This window comes from Alligator mississippiensis, chromosome 11, assembly GCF_030867095.1.
Source record: "Alligator mississippiensis isolate rAllMis1 chromosome 11, rAllMis1, whole genome shotgun sequence".
NCBI classification, from domain to species: domain Eukaryota; kingdom Metazoa; phylum Chordata; order Crocodylia; family Alligatoridae; genus Alligator; species Alligator mississippiensis.
The window spans coordinates 46619459-46638682 of record NC_081834.1 but is presented as its reverse complement, the minus strand read 5'-3'; the positions used below and the strand labels follow the sequence as shown (position 1 = coordinate 46638682).

Sequence of the window (19224 nt, the reverse complement as noted above, 5' to 3'; positions counted from 1 at the left end):
TCAGAGACCTGCTTAGAATGTGACAAATGTGTTAATGACACCAAAGAATTAATCTCTGTTTGTTTTGTGTAAATGGATGAAGAAACCAGGTATTGACATTAGCAATGTGGGCACAGGATCCGGTTGTGGGCACCTGGGCTGGCCCAGTGTAACTTGGAAGCCATGTGAGCAAATCTGGCTGTGAGCAACTCCAGCAGGCTGGAAAAGAAGCACAGTGTCTACACCTTCTGGATGACACAGAGTTCCTTCGCCATAGCTTGTCTAGCTGTGGAGTTGCCCATGCCTGCATGGTTAACAACAGGCTGGATGCTGCCAGGGTTGTCAGCTTCCAGAATAACCTTCCCTGGAGAATGCTGGAATTTTTTTTTTAGTTGACCCATTGGAGTTGAGCTGGAAACACCTACATACTGTCCTCCAAATGTCCTGCTGCTTACTGAAGCACCTGTTCCACAATGCACTTGGAGCTTGGGATGCAAGTGCCCACTCCTGTTGAGACAACATGGCCTAAAAAGGTAGTGAGGAACCAAATCAACTTACCTTGGGGGTAGAGGTATCCCTGGCATTGGTGGTAAAAAGGTTAGGGATCCTTCAGTGAGAGATGGTCTAAGACAGTGGTCCTCAATCTTTTGAGTCCCAAGGCACCCCTAGAAAAATATCAGCTGTTAATTTTCACTTGTTTTTTTGACTGCAGAAAGATAATAGAACTATTCTTCTGTGCAGAGAATTCAGAAAGATCCCAACAGATCAGAATGAATAAACCCAGTCAGATTCCTATTTGAAATCTTTAGGTTTATCTTGTAAATCATGTTTGCACACCTAATAGTGCTAACATTGCATGGTACTCTGCAGCATCCTTAAAAGGATCTCAGGCCACGCCAGGATGCCAAGGTGCTCTGGTTAAGAATCACTGGTCTAGGAACACTTGATCCTGAGCCTGAGTTGAACTGGGGGACCTCTTGATGTCTCTTCTAAACCCATCTCCCCATGATTTCTAAGGCTTGTATAAAAACCCCATAAGGCAAAATGTTTTCAGCTTTTTTTGAACACCAAAAATTTGAGACCAGGGACCTAAAATTCAAGCTTTTTTGGCTATTTTTTCAGGTTTTGGTTTCCTGATGAAAACTCAGACTTTTGGAAGTGGCAGACAACTTCTACACACACAAATTTAGGAAAAAATAGCTTAATATCGTGCTTTCCTTAATATACATAGAAAAGGCTTCGGTAGAAATTGTCGGCTGCCTCTGAACATCTCATTCTCTGTCCATCCCTGGGCGTCTGGGCCTCTGGTCATGCAGGCCTGGCCAGGAAGAGCTCTTGAGCTTCCACACTTGACCTTGATCCTGGGCTCATGCAACTTTCCCAGTTTTCTGTAACTGGACTGGTTGCTGAGAGCACCACTCAGCCCTTTTAAGCATACCTACAGCCTCAGGTTGTAGGCACACCTTGACAACAGCCTTAGTCTGCTCCAGCAAGCCTTATGTTCACTGCTCTCCCTGGTACTCCTGGTTCCTGATGTAGCTTTAGCTTTCCCCAACCCTGCTCTTGAATCTTCCTGGAGCTCAGCACCTGCTGTCTGGTTCTCTTGGCTTCTGATCTTGGCTTGCATCCTGGACTATGTCTCTTGGATGTCCCTCTTGTCTTGTCTTGGGACCAGGCCCCATGTTCTCTGCTCCCGCTGAGCCAGACACCAGTCTGATGCCCTGGCTACCTGTACCCCATGTAGCTGACATCATGGTTGCAATCTCATGGTTGCCCTACTTTGAAAAGCTGGACGTGTACACATCCATGGGGCTGGATGGCACGCACCTGAGGGTGCTGAGGGAGTTGGCTGATGTGATTGAAGACCCACTGGCCATCATCTTTGAAAACTCATAGTGATCAGGAGAGGTCCTGGATGATTGGAAAAGGGCAACATAACACCTATATTTAAGAAAGAGAAAAAGGAGGATCCAGGAAACTACAGACCAGCCAGCCTCACCTCAGTCCCTGGAAAAATGTTGGAGCAGATCTTCAAGGAATCCATTTCTAAGCACTTGGAGGAGAAGAAGGTGATTAGAAACAGTCAGCATGGATTCACCAGAGGCAAGTCATGCCTGACCACCCTGACTGCCTTCTATAATGAGATGACTGGCTCTGTGGATGTGGGGAGACTGGTGGATGTGGTGTATCTTGATTTTAGCAACGCTTTGGTATGTTCTCCCACAACATTCTTGCAGGCAAGCTCAGGAAGTACAGGCTGGATGAATGGACTGTGAGGTTGATAGAAAACTGTCTGGAACATCCGGTTCGGAGGGTAGTAATCAATGGCTCAATGTCTAGTTAGCAGCCAGTATCAACTGGAGTGCCCCAGGGGTAGGTCCTGAGGCCGGTTTTGTTCAGTGTCTTCATCAACGACCTAGAAGATGGCATAGAGCACACCCTCAGCAAGTTTGCAGATGACACCAAACTGGGGAAAGTAGTAGATATGCTGGAGGGCAGAGTTAGGATTCAGAGTGACCCAGACAATTCGGAGGATCGGGGCAAAAAAAATCTCATGAGGTTCAACTAGCCAAGTGCAAAGTCCCGCACTTAGGACAGAACCATCCCATGCACTGGTGCAGGCTGGGGGCTGACTGGCTGGGCAGCAGCTCCGCAGAAAAGGACCTGGGGTTACAGTGGACAGTAAGCTGAATATGAATCATTAGTGTGCCCTTGTTGCCAAGAAGGCTAATGGCATCCTGGTCTGCATTGCTAGGAGTGTTGCCAGTAGGTCAAGGGAAGTGATATTTCCCTGTATTCAGCACTGGTGAGGCCACATCTGGAGTACTGTGTTCAGTTTTGGGCCCCCCCACTACAGATGTGGACAGGATGTGGACAAATTGGAGAGAGTCCAGCGGAGGGTGACAAAAATGGTGAGGGGACTGGGGGACATGACTTCTGAGTAGAGGTTGAGGGAACTGGGCTATTTAGTCTAGAGAAGAGGAGACTGAAAGGGGACTTAATAGCAGGCTTCAACTACCTGAAGGGGGTTCAAAAGAGGATGGAGCTGGACTGTTCTCAGTGATGGCAGATGACACAACAAGGATCAATGGTCTCAAATTGCAACAAGGGAGGCTTAGTTTAGTTATGAGGAAGATTTTTCTCACTAGGAGGGTAGTAAAACACTGGAACAGGTTACCCAGAGAGGTGGTAGAAGCTCCATCCTTGAAGGTTTTTAAGACCTGGCTAGGCAAAGCTTTGGCTGGGATGGTCTAGCTGGGGATGGTCCTGCTTTGAGCAGGAGGTTGGACTAGATGACCCCCTGAGGTCCCTTCCTACCCTCATTTTCTATGATTCAATGATTCAGGGTCTACCCACAGGCCCGGCCGCCTGTGTTCCAGCTGAACCCTCACGCTGGGTCTGTCCCGCCCCAGCCAGACACTCCCTCCCTAGAATCCCTTCTTGCTGTGCCCCCCCGCCCTTGGATTCCTGCACAATCAACAGTTTTCCTCCCCACTCAGACAGGCACCCCATCACACTGCACCCACCAGGCCACCCCTACCACATTGTCCCAGCTCAGGCACCCAACAACCCATGTAGCAGATGTTTCTCAGACTTGAGTGCTGTACTGCCTTCCCGTTCCCAGGCCATGGAGTGAAGGAAATCAGTGGGAGTTAAAGTTAATCCCATATTCCCGGGCTGGGAAGAAAGCAGTGTGCAGCAGGAAAGACCCAGCTGGCTTTTTTCCAAAGCCACACCTGTTTCCATAGTTGTTTGGCCAATGCTCCAATAGTCCTGGGGCCTTGAGCTAGGTCTGGAAAACACTGATAAGGTCTTGGCACAACTCGTTTTTGTTTTTCTGAGAGCCCTGACAGGAAACTTCTAAGTTGCCCCACCTTCCACAATACTCTTGTATAACCAGACACCTCCCAGGGTCCATACACAGAGCAGCTAAGCAGAGACTAGCCCCACCATCTCTCCAAGCCATGGGGCTACCCACACTACTAGGCTGTGTCTCCCTATGGGCTGGGCTGGTGCTGGCTGAAGTGGGATCATTCAGTCGGTGCCAGCAGTATTTCTACAAAGGAGTTGAGCCAGAGGGGTTCAACACCCAACGCACAGCAAAGATCTGCCAGAGATACAATGGCACGTACCACTATGCCACCCTGTATGACAGGGACCACCGCATCCCACGTTGGTCTGCGTACACGCTGAACGAGACGGCCTGTGAAGGGCAGCCCCAGAGAAGGAGCAGATGGTTCGTAGAGCCACAGGTCAGTCCCGGAGAACTGGGCCAGTCACTGTGTCAGATTACAAGCAGCTCAGGGACTTGATAAGCATGGGTTTGAGGGAGAGAGATGGAAGGACAGGGGAAGGGACATTAAAGACAGGTATCCAGAGAGAAAGTGAATGTGGTAGGCATGTGGGGAGGTGTGAAAAGGGGTTCAGATCCTGGCAAGGCAGAAGCAGGGGGATAATGGGGGACAGGGTGGGAGACCTCGGGGAAGGGAGGCACAGGCTGAGCTTAGGAGCTGACACCCAGAAGAAACAGGGGGGATGTGGGCTGTTCTCCAGCTGGACAAAGTGGAGAGCATGGCAGAATACCCCATGCTGCTCCCCAACATGATGAAGACATTGGGGGGAGGTTGTTGGAGAAGAAGGGTTTGACTCCAAGGGAGGGAGATGGAGGGTTCAGGAAGAGGGAGGAAGAGGATTCCTGGAAGAAAGGGGGAATGCACATGCTAGAGGCAGGGAGGTGAAGGGGCATCCCAGGGTCTGGCTGTGTGTATTCAGGGCGGAGAAGGGGCCATGTCCCCAGCATGGGAATTCCTGAGAAGGACAAGTCACTCTGCCTTTTTGCTCCCCCAGCTCTTTGGTGCAGACAAGGGCTCAGACATGACAACAGAGGCAGAGTCAGGCCTGACCCCAGAGGATCTGAGATTCAGCCAGGCTGTCAGCGAGGACTATGAGGACACCTCCTATGACCCAGGACCCCTCAACCCAAATGGCCTCCAGTGCAACAGCAACCACACGGCAATTTTCACCCTCACCAACACCATCCCCATGAAGCCCTGCTTCCTCTGGAGCCGCTGGCACAAGCTGCAGCACCTATTCCAGGCAGAGCTGGCCAAGAGCTGCCTCAGCCTGGGTGGAGTTGCCTACCTGGTGACAGGCTCTGGTCCCAATAGGGAGATGATTTCCAGAGGGGGTGAGGACCAGGAAAGGGACCAGGCACAGCTGTGCCACCGGGTATCAGTGCCCAGCCATGTTTGGATGGCCGCATGCTGTGACAACCGCAACACCGACCACAAATTCTCCCTTGCCTTCCTGGCTGAGAACAAAGAGGAATCCCGGCTGCAAATCCTCCCTGTGACACAATTAAATGGGGAGCTGCTGGTGTTGAACCAGACTCTTCAGAGACTCAGGATCTTCGCAGACAATTGCAGTGGTGAGAGCCAGAGAAGCCAGGAGGCTTTGTCTGCTCTAAGGGCCTCTGTGTACATCGCTTTCCAGGACCGGGTGCTGGACTCTTATTTCCAGTTCCTCCCTCCAGAGGAAAGGCAGAAACTGGACAAAAGGACCAACTGGGTGATGAAGAGCAGGAATGTGGATCTGTCCGAGGTGCGGTTCACAGCAGTCAGGGCCTTTGTAGAAGTGTCCAGCTCAGAAGCCTGGCAAAGGAAGTTTACTGCGATGTACAACCAGGACAACCTGGCATGTGTTCTCTCTTCTGCTCCTTCTGCCTCTGGGCTGGCCCAGACCCCAGGCACTTCAAGAAAAGTTTGTATTCTGCAGGAGCAGAAACACCAGCCAGACTCTGATGTTACAGCCTGGGGGTGGCACTGCATTGGTCATGCCTGTGGGAAACATAAGGGAACTGCCTACAGTTGGTGTTACACTTCTAAGAGCTATTACTGGAATTACTGGGATTACTGCTGCACTGAGAAGTGTACGTCTCAATATGAGTGTGCACGAGGGGATGGGGGAACAGCGTACTGCTCACCTCAGTACTCAACTGTGACTGTAACAGGGCAGCTATGTCGGGCTGACTTTCCCTGTGGCCTCTATGGGGAACGTTATTTCTGGTGCTACACAGACTATCGGCAGAACTGGAATTACTGCTGCTCTCCACATCACTACTGCGGGCACCATGGTTACAGCTACCAGTGGTGCTATGTTGGAGGCTGGAGGTGGACGTGGAAGTACTGCGTCCCTTGAGATGCCCCCCAGGCAGGGACCCTCCACCTCCATGTGGCTGCGGACGTGATTGGAGATGGAGTCTGAGAGTGAGCGCAGGGTGTGGCTGCAAGAGCAACTACCAGCCATCTCCTTTTCTAGTTCCAGGTCTTTCAAAGGGCTGTGGTTGCTGCATCACCCCTTGTGCTCAGGGTAGGTAGGGTGATCTGAGTTGGGCAGGGGGAGAGGATATTCTTTATTGTTCTTAGTGGAGGTGTTAGGTACTGAAATCTGGCTCAGTGGCAATAAAAGCACACATTTCATTGCAGGGCCCAATGAAGGTCACCGTGCCAGATGCATGATCTGACTGATGCCCTAGAATAAGATGTGTAGCAACCCCCCCCCCCCCCCCCCCAAGTTTCTCACTGCAATGGACACATTTAAATGCTGTTCTATAAGTGAGGAAAAGTTGTGTAGCTTGTGTGCATAACACCAGCAACATTTTTAACTCTGTACTTCTTGCTGAATTAATAAACTTGCAGAGTGATAAAGAACAGTGAAGTAACCTGATTTGAGGACAGCTCTCCCAAGGAAAAGTCATCCCGTTCTCTCTGTATTAAATACCTCTGTGGCCAGTTGACAAACGAGCTGTAAGCTCAGCCTGTTGGGTGTCAGCTTTAAAATCCAGCTGGAACCTCAGTACGTTCCTGAGTGTGACCCACTGGCATACTGACAGTGACCAGTCACCATGACAAATCCCCAAGGGACACAGGGATTTTCCCCTGTGAATGTTTTCTGCTCCAGACTGGCTTCCCTTATGGATAACAAGCTTTAGCCAAATAGAAATTACTGGGCCAAGACACAGGGAACTGAATGGATGGCACAGCAAGTGTGCTGCAAGTGGGAAACATGAGCCCCACACTCTTCCAGCCCCAGCAGGTGGAAATGGGAGACTCCCCAGAGTCCACACTTCATCCAAAGCAGCAGCCCTTTCCAACTGTGGGGAGGGAAAGGAGCCAGATACATGGAAAGGCCATGGGCTGAAGGATCTTCACAGGGTGAGGGAACCCAGGGAAATCACTATTCCATGCAACATCCATACTATTGGGCACCTCCAACAGTTGTTAGTTGTGGTCTTTTTCCACCTGCGTTTTTAGAGACATTTCGAAACTGTCCTGGGTGGAAGAGGCTGGAGCAGTGCAGGAGAGAGGGGAAATCAAGGCAATAACTGTAGCACATCCCTTCCGAGCATGCCCAGAATGACAAGCCTGGTCAGATGGATGGAAATGGATTTAAATTCCGCATCTCCCCCTTCATCCTGCAGACAGCACTGGGGGTGGGGATGAGATGCATCAGCCCAGCCCCAATCCCATGCAGGGACTGACAGAAGTTAATGAAAGTGTTCCACTTTGGAATGCTTTCATCTGAACCCTGATTAGCATGCCTTGCAGGCCCCGTGTGATACTCACATTTGCTCTCTTCCTTCGTCCAGGCTTTTTATTTGTGTTTCTCTTTAGTCTGTAGTTTCAAGTCAAGTCAGAGCAGAAGTTGGCCAGAGTACAGGTGGGGAAGAGAAGGCACAGGCCCCTGGGGCCTCCACTGGGCTGCACCCAGTGGCAGGAGATCCCCTACAAGCCCCTGGACCATGGAGACTTACAGACCCAGCTAGGCCAGAGCCTGACGTTCAGTGCAGCAGAGGCACAGAAGTGGGATCGGGCCCCAGTCTGGCCTGGCCAGGTCTGGGACTTTTTGTGGTCCAGAGGCATGTTGGGGGGATGGGGTGCTCCTGCCACTGGGCACATCTCGGTGGAGGCCCTGGGGGCCCATTTCTCTCCCCCACCTGTGCTCCGGGTGCAGCAGGCAGCCTGCAGCAGCAGCAGCCTCCTCCCACAACACAGGTAGGGGGGCCTGGACCCCCAGAGCAGGAGCCGCACTCCCCCTTCTCCCATGCACCCCTGGATTGTGGAGACTTCCAGGTGCCACGTGTGTGTTTGCCCTGGTGGCCTCCACATTAAGGCCAATTTGCTGCTTGTAGGTTTTCCAGGCGGAGTCAGTGTTTCCCTTGGTTCTAAGCAGCATGTGTGTCTATGCATGTGCATGTGTGTGGTTGGAGGGGGGTGGCAGCAAAGGAAGCTACTTTTCACTTTACTAGTCGGTCACTGTACAAGAACTCATCCCAAATCAGGGACTCAGACTGGGCAGTCGCACCATGTCCCACAGGCACTGGAATCTGAAAGTAAACCAGATTCAACCCTAGCCCAGCCTCCTAGGAGCCACACAACACCCCCCCCCCCCACACACCTTTCCCACCTCCTCCCACAAAGAAAGGGAAATGGGCTTGGGCAGAAACATTTACAGCAAGGGACAGAATCCTTTGCAGGGGCAGAAACCTTTGCAGCAAGGGGCAGTTCCCTCTGGCAAAGCAACATTTTTGAGGATGCTGGTCTCTGAGGGGCAGGACCTTTCTCCCATTCAGGTCTGCACCCACATGGAAAGCTACAATGTCTATCCCCAGACACACTGTGGGCTATTAACCAGTCTGCCCCTGTCTCTCAGCCAGTCTCCTGGCATGTTCCTCTGTCTGTCTATCATTAGGAAAACTCCTTTCCTCTCTGATCTGCTCCAACCACAATATAGCACCAGTTTGTTCTTAGGATTTCAGTCAAACCAAAGCAAGGAACATGGCCTTTCCCTGCCCAGGTCCCAACCCTCCCTCAACCTCCACTTTCCCCTTCTCCCTGCCCTGCCTCATAAGGACAGCACTGTGGGATGGGGCACTGGCTGGCTGTTGCAGGTATCCCCAGGTTCAGGGCTTTGTCCTTTCCCAGGGAGCCCTGCCTTGCCCCAGTTTCTACCCTTTGACCTCTGCACAAACAGACAATGCTGCACATTCCTCCTTCCCTTTCAGTACACTCAGCCATCACCACAGCCACACCCCCAATGTCCAACTCAAGTATTTCTTGATCCTTGTTTCATTCTGCAGTTCCCAGGAAATGACCATCATTTCTTCACCCCCGCGAATGCCCATGCACCCACTTGGGCAATATCCTTTTGTTTATCTCCGTTCTGCAGAGTGGCTGATTAAAAAAAACCCTAGAACAAAATTTGGGAACTCCTTTTCTTTTGGTAGGCCAGACCTCTGCACAGCTCACCACTGCTCCAACTGTGAGCTTCCAAGCACTATGGAAGTTCAGTATTTAGTACTTGTTTAGATTAATCCAGCTGCAAACTAAGGACAAGCCCTTTCATTTTGGTACAAAGCCTATTTCACCTTTAGGGGTTGAAGAAAGCAGACACATGTACACATGAAGTATTTCAAGCCCTGCCCTAATGGCATGTTTTCCCCATTTGGAGTGCATGAGCACTATACAAACATGCAGGTCCCACATAGCTAAAGCCTCTTAAAATGTGCCTGAGCTATGGCTGCTGTACTGCTCCACAGCTGGGGCCTGCTGAGTGGGGAGCCCAACAGGCTTCATGGCCACAATTCCCCAGAGGCTTCAAAAGGACTTCCAGGGAGCTGGACTTGCTGTGTGGCACAGACCCTTGGGTGCTGAGCTTTCCCTGGGGAGATGAACATGAGTCATCAGTGTGACAAAATCATCAGCAAAGCTAACCACACTTTATAATGCATTAGCAGGTGCATGACAAAGAGAACCAAGGAGGTGATACTTCCCCTCTATGCGGCATTGGTCAGACTGCAGATGGAGTACTGTGTCCAGTTTTGGGCGCCGTACTTTAAGAAGGATGTGAATAACCTTGAGAGGGTCCAGAGGAGGGCCACTCATATGGTTAAGGGTTTGCAGGCCAAACCCTATGAGGACAGACTAAGGGACTTGGACCTCTTCAGCCTCCACAAGAGAAGGCTGAGAAGTGATCTTGTGTCTGCCTACAAATTCATTAGGGGGGTGCAAGGGATCGAAGATGCTCTGTTCACCAGGGCGCCTCTTGGGGTAACAAGGAACAACGGTCACAAACTGACAGAGAGCAGATTTAGGCTAGACACCAGGAAAAACTTCTTCACAGTAAAGCTAGCCAAAACTTGAAATGAGCTTCCAAGGGAGGTGGTGCTCTCCCCTACCTTGGGGGTCTTCAAGAGCAGGCTGGAGAGGCATCTGGCTGGGGTCGTCTGACCCCAGCACTCTTTCCTGCCATGGACAGGGGGTCGGACTCAATGATCTGTTGAGGTCCCTTCTGACCCGAGCATCTATGAATCTATGAATCTATGATAAGTTCAAATCTAGGGTGTGGGCCCTGGGCATTAGCTTGGAAATGGGGCATATGAACCTACTAGTAAATTGCCCATCAAGAATGATGGAGGGGGCGTGAGGGGATAGAGACCCATGTCCGGGTCCCACCCCTCCCCACCTCTCCCCTCCCCTCCTGTTTCTCCTCATCCAGCCCTGCTCCAACCCTCCCTCCTACTCCAGGTCTGGCCCTGCTCCACCCGCTCCTGCCCTACTGCTCTGGGTCCGGACCTGCTCCATCCTCCCCCACTCCCCACCGCGCCGGGTCCAGCCCCACTCCCCACCCCCACACCACTGCTCCGGGTTTGGCCCCAACCCTGCTGCTCCGGGTCCAGGCCTGCTTCACCCACCCTCCCCGCCACTCTGGGTCTGGCCCAGCTCCCCCCGTTCCACGTCCACCTGGCCCGCGTCCGGCTGCCTCCCTGTCCCTCCCTGCTGCCCTCCCTGCCTGCCTGCCTGTCGCCTCCCCCTCCCAGCTGGCTGTTCTGGCACAGGCAGGAGGGCGGGCAGGGGGGCACCGCCTCCGTGATTCCCCCCTTTACCCTCAGGCAGGGAGGTGGGGGGAAGCCCCATTGCCCGGGTGGCCCAGGCGTGTTCACTGCCACCACAAAGTACCCCAGCAGCCTCCACCTCCATCTCCCCTCTGCCTCCTTGCCTGGGGAGGGAGCAGCAGCAGTAGTGGTGGTGGCAGCAGCTCCCACCCCATGGCTGAGGAGGTGGCGGTGGTGGCAGCGACTGCAGCTCCCTCCCCGCAACCTGCTTCCGCCTTCGCCTCCTCTTCCACCCCCTGCCTGAGGCAGCAGCAGTGGCTCCCTCCCCCTGCTCGCCTCCGCCTCCACCTCCGCCTCCTTAGCAGCGGGGCTTCCAACCGCCTCCCTGCCTATGGAGCCAATCACCGCCAACCCTCCCAGCGGTGCACGCGCACTTGTCCAAAGTGTTATGGACAGACAGACACACAGAGACAGACTAAGCCCTTTATTATACTAGAATTGCAGTTTTCAGGCAGCTGCTGGAGGAAGGAAAGAAGCCAGGCACCAGATCCTGCCCAGGATAGGTAAGTGATCCAGCTGCCTGTGCCAAAGCTACCATGGAGCTGAGGATGGCAACCCAAGTAAAAGACAACAAGAAATTGTTTTTTAGATATATTGGGAGTAAAAGGAAGGCCCAGGGAGGAATAGGACCGCTGCTAAATGGGCAGAAACAATTGGTGACAGACAGGGGGACAAGGCTGAACTCCTCAACGAGTTCTTTGCCTCAGTGTTCCTAAGCGAGGGGCACGACAAGTCTCTCACTGGGGTTGTAGAGAGGCAGCAGCAAGGTGCCAGACTGCCACGCGTAGACCCTGAGATGGTGCAGAATCATTTGGAAGAACTGGATGCCTTTAAGTCGGCAGGCCCGGATGGGCTCCATCCGAGGGTGCTGAAGGCACTGGCCGACATCATTGCAGAGCCACTGGCGGGAATATTCGAATGCTTGTGGTGCACGGGCCAAGTCCCGGAGGACTGGAAAAGGGCTAACGTGGTCCCCATTTTCAAAAAGGGGAGGAAGGAGGTCCCGGGCAACTATAGGCCGGTCAGTCTCACCTCCATCCTTGGTAAAGTCTTTGAAAAAATTATCAAGGCTCACATTTGTGAGAGCCCGGGAGGGCAAATTATGCTGAGGGGAAACCAGCACAGGTTTGTGGCGGGCAGATCATGCCTGACCAATCTAGTCTCTTTCTATGACCAGGTTACGAAACACCTGGACACAGGAGGAGGGGTGGATGTCGTATACTTACACTTCAGGAAGGCCTTCGATACAGTATCCCACCCCATACTGGTGAACAAGCTAAGAGGCTGTGATGTGGATGACTACACAGTCCAGTGGGTGGTGAATTGGCTGGAGGGTCGCACCCAAAGAGTTGTGGTGGATGGGTCGGTCTCGACCTGGAAGGGTGTGGGCAGTGGGGTCCCGCAGGGCTCGGTCCTTGGACCGATACTCTTTAATGTCTTCATCAGTGACTTGGACAAGGGAGTCAAATGTACTCTGTCCAAGTTTGCAGATGACACAAAGCTATGGGGAGAAGTGGACACGCCGGAGGGCAGGGAACAGCTGCAGGCAGACCTGGATAGGTTGGACAAGTGGGCAGAAAACAACAGGATGCAGTTCAACAAGGAGAAATGCAAAGTGCTGCACCTAGGGAGGAAAAATGTCCAGCACACCTACAGCCTAGGGAATGACCTGCTGGGTGGCACAGAGGTGGAAAGGGATCTTGGAGTCCTAGTGGACTCCAAGATGAACATGAGCCGGCAGTGTGACGAAGCCATCAGAAAAGCCAATGGCACTTTATCGTGCATCAGCAGATGCATGACGAATAGATCCAGGGAGGTGATACTTCCCCTCTATAGGGCGCTGGTCAGACCGCAGTTGGAGTACTGTGTGCAATTCTGGGCGCCGCACTTCAAGAAGGATGCGGATAACCTGGAGAGGGTCCAGAGAAGGGCAACTCGTATGGTCAAGGGCCTGCAGACCAAGCCCTATGAGGAGAGACTAGAGAAACTGGACCTTTTCAGCCTCCGCAAGAGAAGGTTGAGAGGCGACCTTGTAGCTGCCTATAAGTTCATCACGGGGGCACAGAAGGGAATTGGTGAGTATTTATTCACCAAGGCGCCCCCGGGGGTTACAAGAAATAATGGCCACAAGCTAGCAGAGAGCAGATTTAGATTGGACATAAGGAAGAACTTCTTCACAGTTCGAGTGGCCAAGGTCTGGAACGGGCTCCCAAGGGAGGTGGTGCTCTCCCCTACCCTGGGGGTCTTCAAGAGGAGGTTAGATGAGTATCTAGCTGGGGTCATCTAGACCCAGCACTCTTTCCTGCTTATGCAGGGGGTCGGACTCGATGATCTATTGAGGTCACTTCCGACCCTAACATCTATGAATCTATGAATCTATGAATTTGGTTTTGCTGAGGGTTTGTTTGGTGGGCTGTGTGTGTTTGGGGCGTGTGCTCTGAGAAGCTGGGAGTGATTGCTGACTGCTGAGTGATTGCTGATTGTTGATGGGTTGCTGACCGAGTGAGCGATTTCTGAGCGATTGCTGCCTGGGCCTGGCAGAAGCCCTAAGAAGGGGGCTGCAACTAGGGAGTCTGTGTCCAGGTAGCCAGTGAATAGTGACTGCAAACAGGGGAGTTTGCAGGCAGTTCGCAGGCCAGTTCCTTGGCCAGCTCATGGGTAGTAGCATAGACTATTACCATACAGTGATGGGGACATGTCACACCCCGTGGCTTCCCACCTCGGCTCCAGCTGGTGCTCCCTTCCCTTTCATCACTGAGGCCTCCACTGAGACGGAACCCAGATGCAGCCCGTGGATCCGGGCTGCGAGGGCTGCCTGGCACAGCTGCCAGCAACTGAGAATAGGAGCAAGGTCACCGCCACCTGTGGTGTATGCTCCTTAGTGAGGTCCTTGGAGTCCCAGGTGACTGAGCTCCGGGCCCAGGTAGGCAGACTTTGTGCCATCAGGACCCATGAGCAGGAGATGGATGATTATACAGTCAAGCTCTTCTGAAGAATGAAGAGAGAAGAGCATGGATGTCTGAATGTGTGAAGATGGACAACAGGAAGATCAACCAGGAGCCACACTCAGGGGATGCTTGGAAGATGGTCATCTTGGGTCCCAAAACACTCAGTACCAGGGTCACTTCTCCCTTGGAACTGATCAACAGGTATGCACCTCTCACACCACCAGCAGAGCCATCAGTTGAAGCACTGACTCTGGATGAGGGGGGCAGCTAACCGCCACCCCTAAGAAGAGATGCAGGGTGGCCATTCTGGGTGAATCCCTCCTGAGAGGGAGAGAGGGAGTGATCTGGTGTCCTGACCCCCTGGCCTGTGAAGTCTGGTGCTTCCCATGGGCCCATACCCAGATTGTGGCAGAGAGGATTCCTAAACTTATCTGGCCTTCTGACCACTACCCAATGCTCCTCATCCATGTGAGCATGAATTACATATCTTGGAGCAATCCTGGCTGGGTCATGAGTGACTACAGGGCTCTGGGGGCTGGGTTCAAGTCTTTTTCTCTGTGCTTCCTGTTGCAGGCCATGGTCCTAGGAGGAAAGGATGCATCAAAGAAGTGAACAGAAGTCTCCGACAATGATGCCACTGAGAGGGCTTCGATTTCCTCAACCACAGTGCGCACTTCAGGGAGAGAGGACTCCTGGAAAAAGACAGCATCCACCTCATGTGAAGAGGTAAGTCCCTGTTCTTGGCCATGATGGCTGAGTGTCTAGATAGGGCTTTAAACTAAGATTGCTGGGGGAACAAGGAAACACTGACTGGAGCATGCCTGGGGACTGACATACAAGGAAACTCCATAGATAGGGACACCAGGAGGGCCACTCTCATGGGAGCTGAGGGAATAGTTCTCCTTCAGCATGACAGGAAGTTGAGGACCTCAGTAGGAGGACTCAGGTGCCTGTACATGCCAGGAGCATGGGGAACAAGCAGGAGGAACTATCCCTCCTGCTCTCCAGTGGCCATTTTGATCTAGTTGGGATTATGGAGACCTGGTGGGACTCCTCACATGATTGGAGCATAGCCATAGAGGGCTATGCCCTGCGCAGAAGGGACCAAGTAGGGAAAAAAAGGTGAAGGTGTAGCTCTCTATGTGAAGGAGCAGTACACCTCCTTGGAGGCTGACATCCCTCTGGCTTGAAACACTCTGGATCAAGCTGCAGGGTGGGGTGGCATGGTGAGAGAGATCTAACTGTAGGTGTATACTACAGACCACCAAACCAGGGTGAGGAACTTGATCTAGAGTTCGCCTGAGAACTAACAGAGGCTGCGTGTACACGGGACATGGTCATCATGGGCGACTTCAATTATCCAAACATCTCTTGGGAGGAACACTTGGCCAAGTCGGATCGGTCGCGTTCCTTCCTGACCTGCATTGAAGAGCTTTTTCTGACTCAGAAGGTGCATGGGCCATCCAGAGGTAACACTCTTCTAGAGTTGGTCCTGGCCAAAGGAGATGATCTGGTGACTGACTTAAACACAGAGGACAGCCTGAGTGATAGCGACCATGAAACCATTATGTTCATGGTCCATCACATGGCAGACAAATTGGATAGCAGGCTTGAAGTTTTAGACTTCAAAAATGCAAACTTGAACAAGCTCAGGTCACCAGGAACCGAAGGTAAAAGGAGTGCATGGAGAGTGGTTGTTTCTAATGGTCATGATCCTTGAAACACAAAGGGGGTCCATTCCCATGCAGAGGAAATGTAGCAAAATGGCTGGGAAGCCCTCTTGGCTAAACAGAAATCATGGTCCTCTTAGGAAAGAAGAAAGAGACATACAGACAATGGGGGCTAGGGACAGCCCCCAAGGAGGACTATATAGCAATGGCCCACACTCATAGGGATAAGATTAGAAAAGCTAAGGTGGCGACTGAACTAAAATTATCAACAGGAATCAAGGACAACAAAAAGTCCTTCTTTAGGTACATTGGGAACAGGAGGAAAACAAATGGGAGTGTGGGGCCACTGCTCAACAACTCAGGACAACTAGTCACTGGCACTCAGGAGAAAACTGAACTCCTGAATGACTACTTTGCTTCAGTCTTTCACTGGGCCAAGAGGAAAATCATACCAGCTAGGGTACAGAATGAACAGGGTTCAAATGACTGCCTTCCTACTATTGCTGTAGAACTGTTGTGTGGTCAGTTAAAGAAAGTGGATGTCTATAAGTCAAGAGGACCGGATGAACTTCAGCCGAGAGTCCTGAAGGAGCTGGCCGAAGTAATCATGGAACACTTGGCGAATCTCTTCCAAAATTTATGGCACTCCAGGGAGGTCCCCAAGGACTGGAAGAGGGCCAATGTTGTGCCCATCTTCAAGAAGGGGAGGAGGGAGGACCCAGGTAACAATAGGCCAATTAGCCTAACTTTTACCCCAGGGAAAATCCTGGAAAAAATTATTAAGAAGTCTATGTGTGATAAGCTTGCAGACGGTAGGATTCTGAACAGCCAGCATGGCTTCATCGCAGGCAGGTCTTGTCTTATCAACCTTATCTCCTTTTACGATCAGGTGACTCGCCACCTGGATAAGAGAGAGGAGGTTGACATTATATGCATCAACTTTCCAAAAGCTTTTGATCCAGTATCCCATGATGTTCTTGTGAGAAAATTGGAAGATTGTGGGCTTAACTGCAAAACAGTCAGGTGGGTAGGAAGCTGGCTGCGGGGTAGGACCAACAGAGTTCTAATGAATGGATCTGTGTCATCTTGGTGGGAATTGGCCAGTGGTGGCCCACGGGGGTCAGTGCTTGGTCCAGTGGTATTCAATATCTTCAGCAATGATTTGGATGTGGGAGTGAAGAGCTCACTAGCCAAGTTCGCAGACGACACCAAGTTATGGGGAAGTGCGGTTATGCTTGAAGATAGGCTGCAGATACAGGTGGACCTAGACAGGCTTGCAAGTTGGACAGACCAGAACCAGATGAAGTTCAACATTGAGAAATGTAAAGTGCTCCACCTGGGGATGAACAACCCCCTGCACACCTATAGGTTTGGCAACGCCAACCTGACCAGCACTATGAGTGAAAGAAACCTGGGGGTAATAATAGATTTCATAGATTTCATAGACATTGGGGCTGGAATGCACCTCGGAAGATCATCGAGTCCAGCCGCCTGCCCCAGGGGCAGGAAGTCAGCTGGGGTCATAGGATCCCAGCAAGAAAAACATCTAAACATCTCTTGAAGGCGTTCAAAGTAGGTGCTTGACCCACCTCTGGCGGCAGGCCATTCCAGACCTTGGGGGCTCGGACAGTAAAGAAGTTCTTCCCTATGTCCAGCCTGAAATGGTCTTGCAGGAGTTTATAACCACTCGACCTTGTAATCCCTTGGGGTGCTCTGCTGAACAAACATTTCCCCAGGTCCTGGTGAATACCCCTTATAAACTTATTGGTGGCCATCAGGTCGCCCCTGAGCCTGCGCTTTTCCAGGATAAAAAGTCCCATGGCTTTGAGCCTCTCATCATAAGGTCTGTTTTCCTGACCTCTGATCATGTGTGGGCTCTCCTCTGAACTCTCTCAAGCTTCTCCACATCCTTTTTGAGTTGTGGAGCCCAAAACTGGACGCAGTACTCTAGCTGTGGCCTCACCAAGGCTGAGTACAATGGGCGAATGACATCCTGGGATTTGCTTGAGAAGCATCTATGGATGCAAGCCAGCGTTTTGCTCACATTACTGGCTGCAGTATCACATTGAAAGCTCATGTTCATCTTGTGGTCAGTTCTGACCCCCAAGTCCCTCTCGTCCATAGTGCTAGTCAGCGTAGCACTGCCGAGCCTATAGACATGCTGCAGGTTTTTCCTCCCAAGGTAGAGAACCTTGCATTTTTCAGTGTTAAACACCATCAGGTTCTCGTCTGCCCATTTAGCGAGCCTGTCAAGGTCAGCCTGGATTACCCCCCTGTCCTCAGTTGTGTATGCTTTACCCCAAAGTTTGGTATCATCCACGAACTTGGCCAGTCCGCCTCTGACTTCAATGTCCACATCATTAATGAAGAGGTTGAACAAAATAGGTCCAAGGACAGAGCCTTGAGGGACCACACTGGTCACAGGGCACCATGACGATTTACTTCCATCAACCACCACCCTCTGGGTCCGACCATGGATCCAATTTCCCAGCCAGCGGATCATGGTGCACCCAAGGCCGCAGTTGGCCAGTTTTGGCAAAAGGTGATCATGATATACCAGATCGAAGGCTTTTTTAAATTCGAGATATATGACATCAATCTCTTCCCCCTTGTCCAGGTGATAAGTCACCCGGTCATAAAATTAAATGAGACTGGTCAAACACGACCTACCCACAACAAACTCGGGCTGGCTGTCCCTCAGGCTGTTGCCATCGGCCAGTCCGCTACGAATGGCCTCCTTGATGATATTTTCTAAGACCTTCCCCAGGATAGAGGTCAGGCTGATGGGCCTGTAGTTTCCCGAATCCACTTTCCTCCCTTTCTTGAAGATAGGCACCACATTGGCCTTCTTTCAATCATCGAGCACTTCACCAGAGCACCAGGAGCTCTCGAAGATCCGTGTCAGGGGCTGAGCTATGATGCTAGCCAGCTCCTTGAGTACTCTGGGGTGTAAATTGTCAGGGCCGGCTGACTTGAAGGTTTTCCAGCCTCTCAAGCTGTTCCTTCACAAGGTCAACCTTGATGGAGGGCAAGGAACCACCCTCACTTAGGAGCCCCTGTCCCGTAATGGGCAGGGGCGTCCCATGGGACTTGTGAAAGACTGAAGCAAAGTACCCATTTAGCAAGTTGGCTTTTTCCTGGGTATCGGTCATCAGTTCTCCTTTTTGGTTTAGCAGGGGTCCAATGTTGCCCTTGCTTTTCCTCTGGCTCCCCACATATCTAAAAAAGGACTTTTTATTGTCCTTGATACTTGTAGCCAGTTGGAGTTCCATGGCAGCCTTGGCTTTCCTGGTTTGCTCCCTGCAGGTCCAGACCAGTGCAGAGTATTCCTACTTGGAGGTGGATTCCATCCTCCATCCTTTGTAGGTCTGTCTTTTTAGATGCAGGAGGACCGCCAGTTCCCTGGAGAGCACAGGAGAGAACCACAGTATGAACATGAGCCGGAAGTGCGATGCTGTAGCCAGAGGAGACTGAATGGTCGCCTTGCTGGGGTCACCTGATCCCAGTTGTCTTTCCTGCTTGGTGTAGGGGACTGGACCCGATGACCTTCTGAAGTTCCTTCCAGCCTTACATTCTATGAATCTATGAGTGGGGGTGGAGCGGGGCCAGACCTGGAGTGTTGGGGGGAGGAGGGTGGGGTAGAGCAGGCCCAGACCTAGAGCAGTGGAGGGAG

The 19224-nt window shown here is 51.9% G+C and overlaps 1 protein-coding gene across 1 annotated transcript; it reads left to right on the top strand.

Moving 5' to 3' along the window:
- Positions 1-3273: 3273 nt before the first annotated feature.
- Positions 3274-9246, top strand: LOC102559075 (endonuclease domain-containing 1 protein). The gene is made up of 2 exons (XM_006262837.4): positions 3274-4232; positions 4828-9246. Exons 1-2 carry the CDS (start codon positions 3945-3947, stop codon positions 6175-6177), a joined length of 1638 nt encoding a protein of 545 aa, XP_006262899.1. The 5' UTR covers positions 3274-3944; the 3' UTR covers positions 6178-9246.
- Positions 9247-19224: the final 9978 nt, after the last annotated feature.

Coding starts and splice junctions, on each gene's coding strand:
- LOC102559075 (XM_006262837.4), top strand. CDS start 3,945: ATGGGGCTACCCACACTACTAGGCTGTGTCTCCCTATGGGCTGGGCTG. Junction 4,233..4,827: donor GATGGTTCGTAGAGCCACAG/GTCAGTCCCGGA, acceptor TTGCTCCCCCAG/CTCTTTGGTGCAGACAAGGG.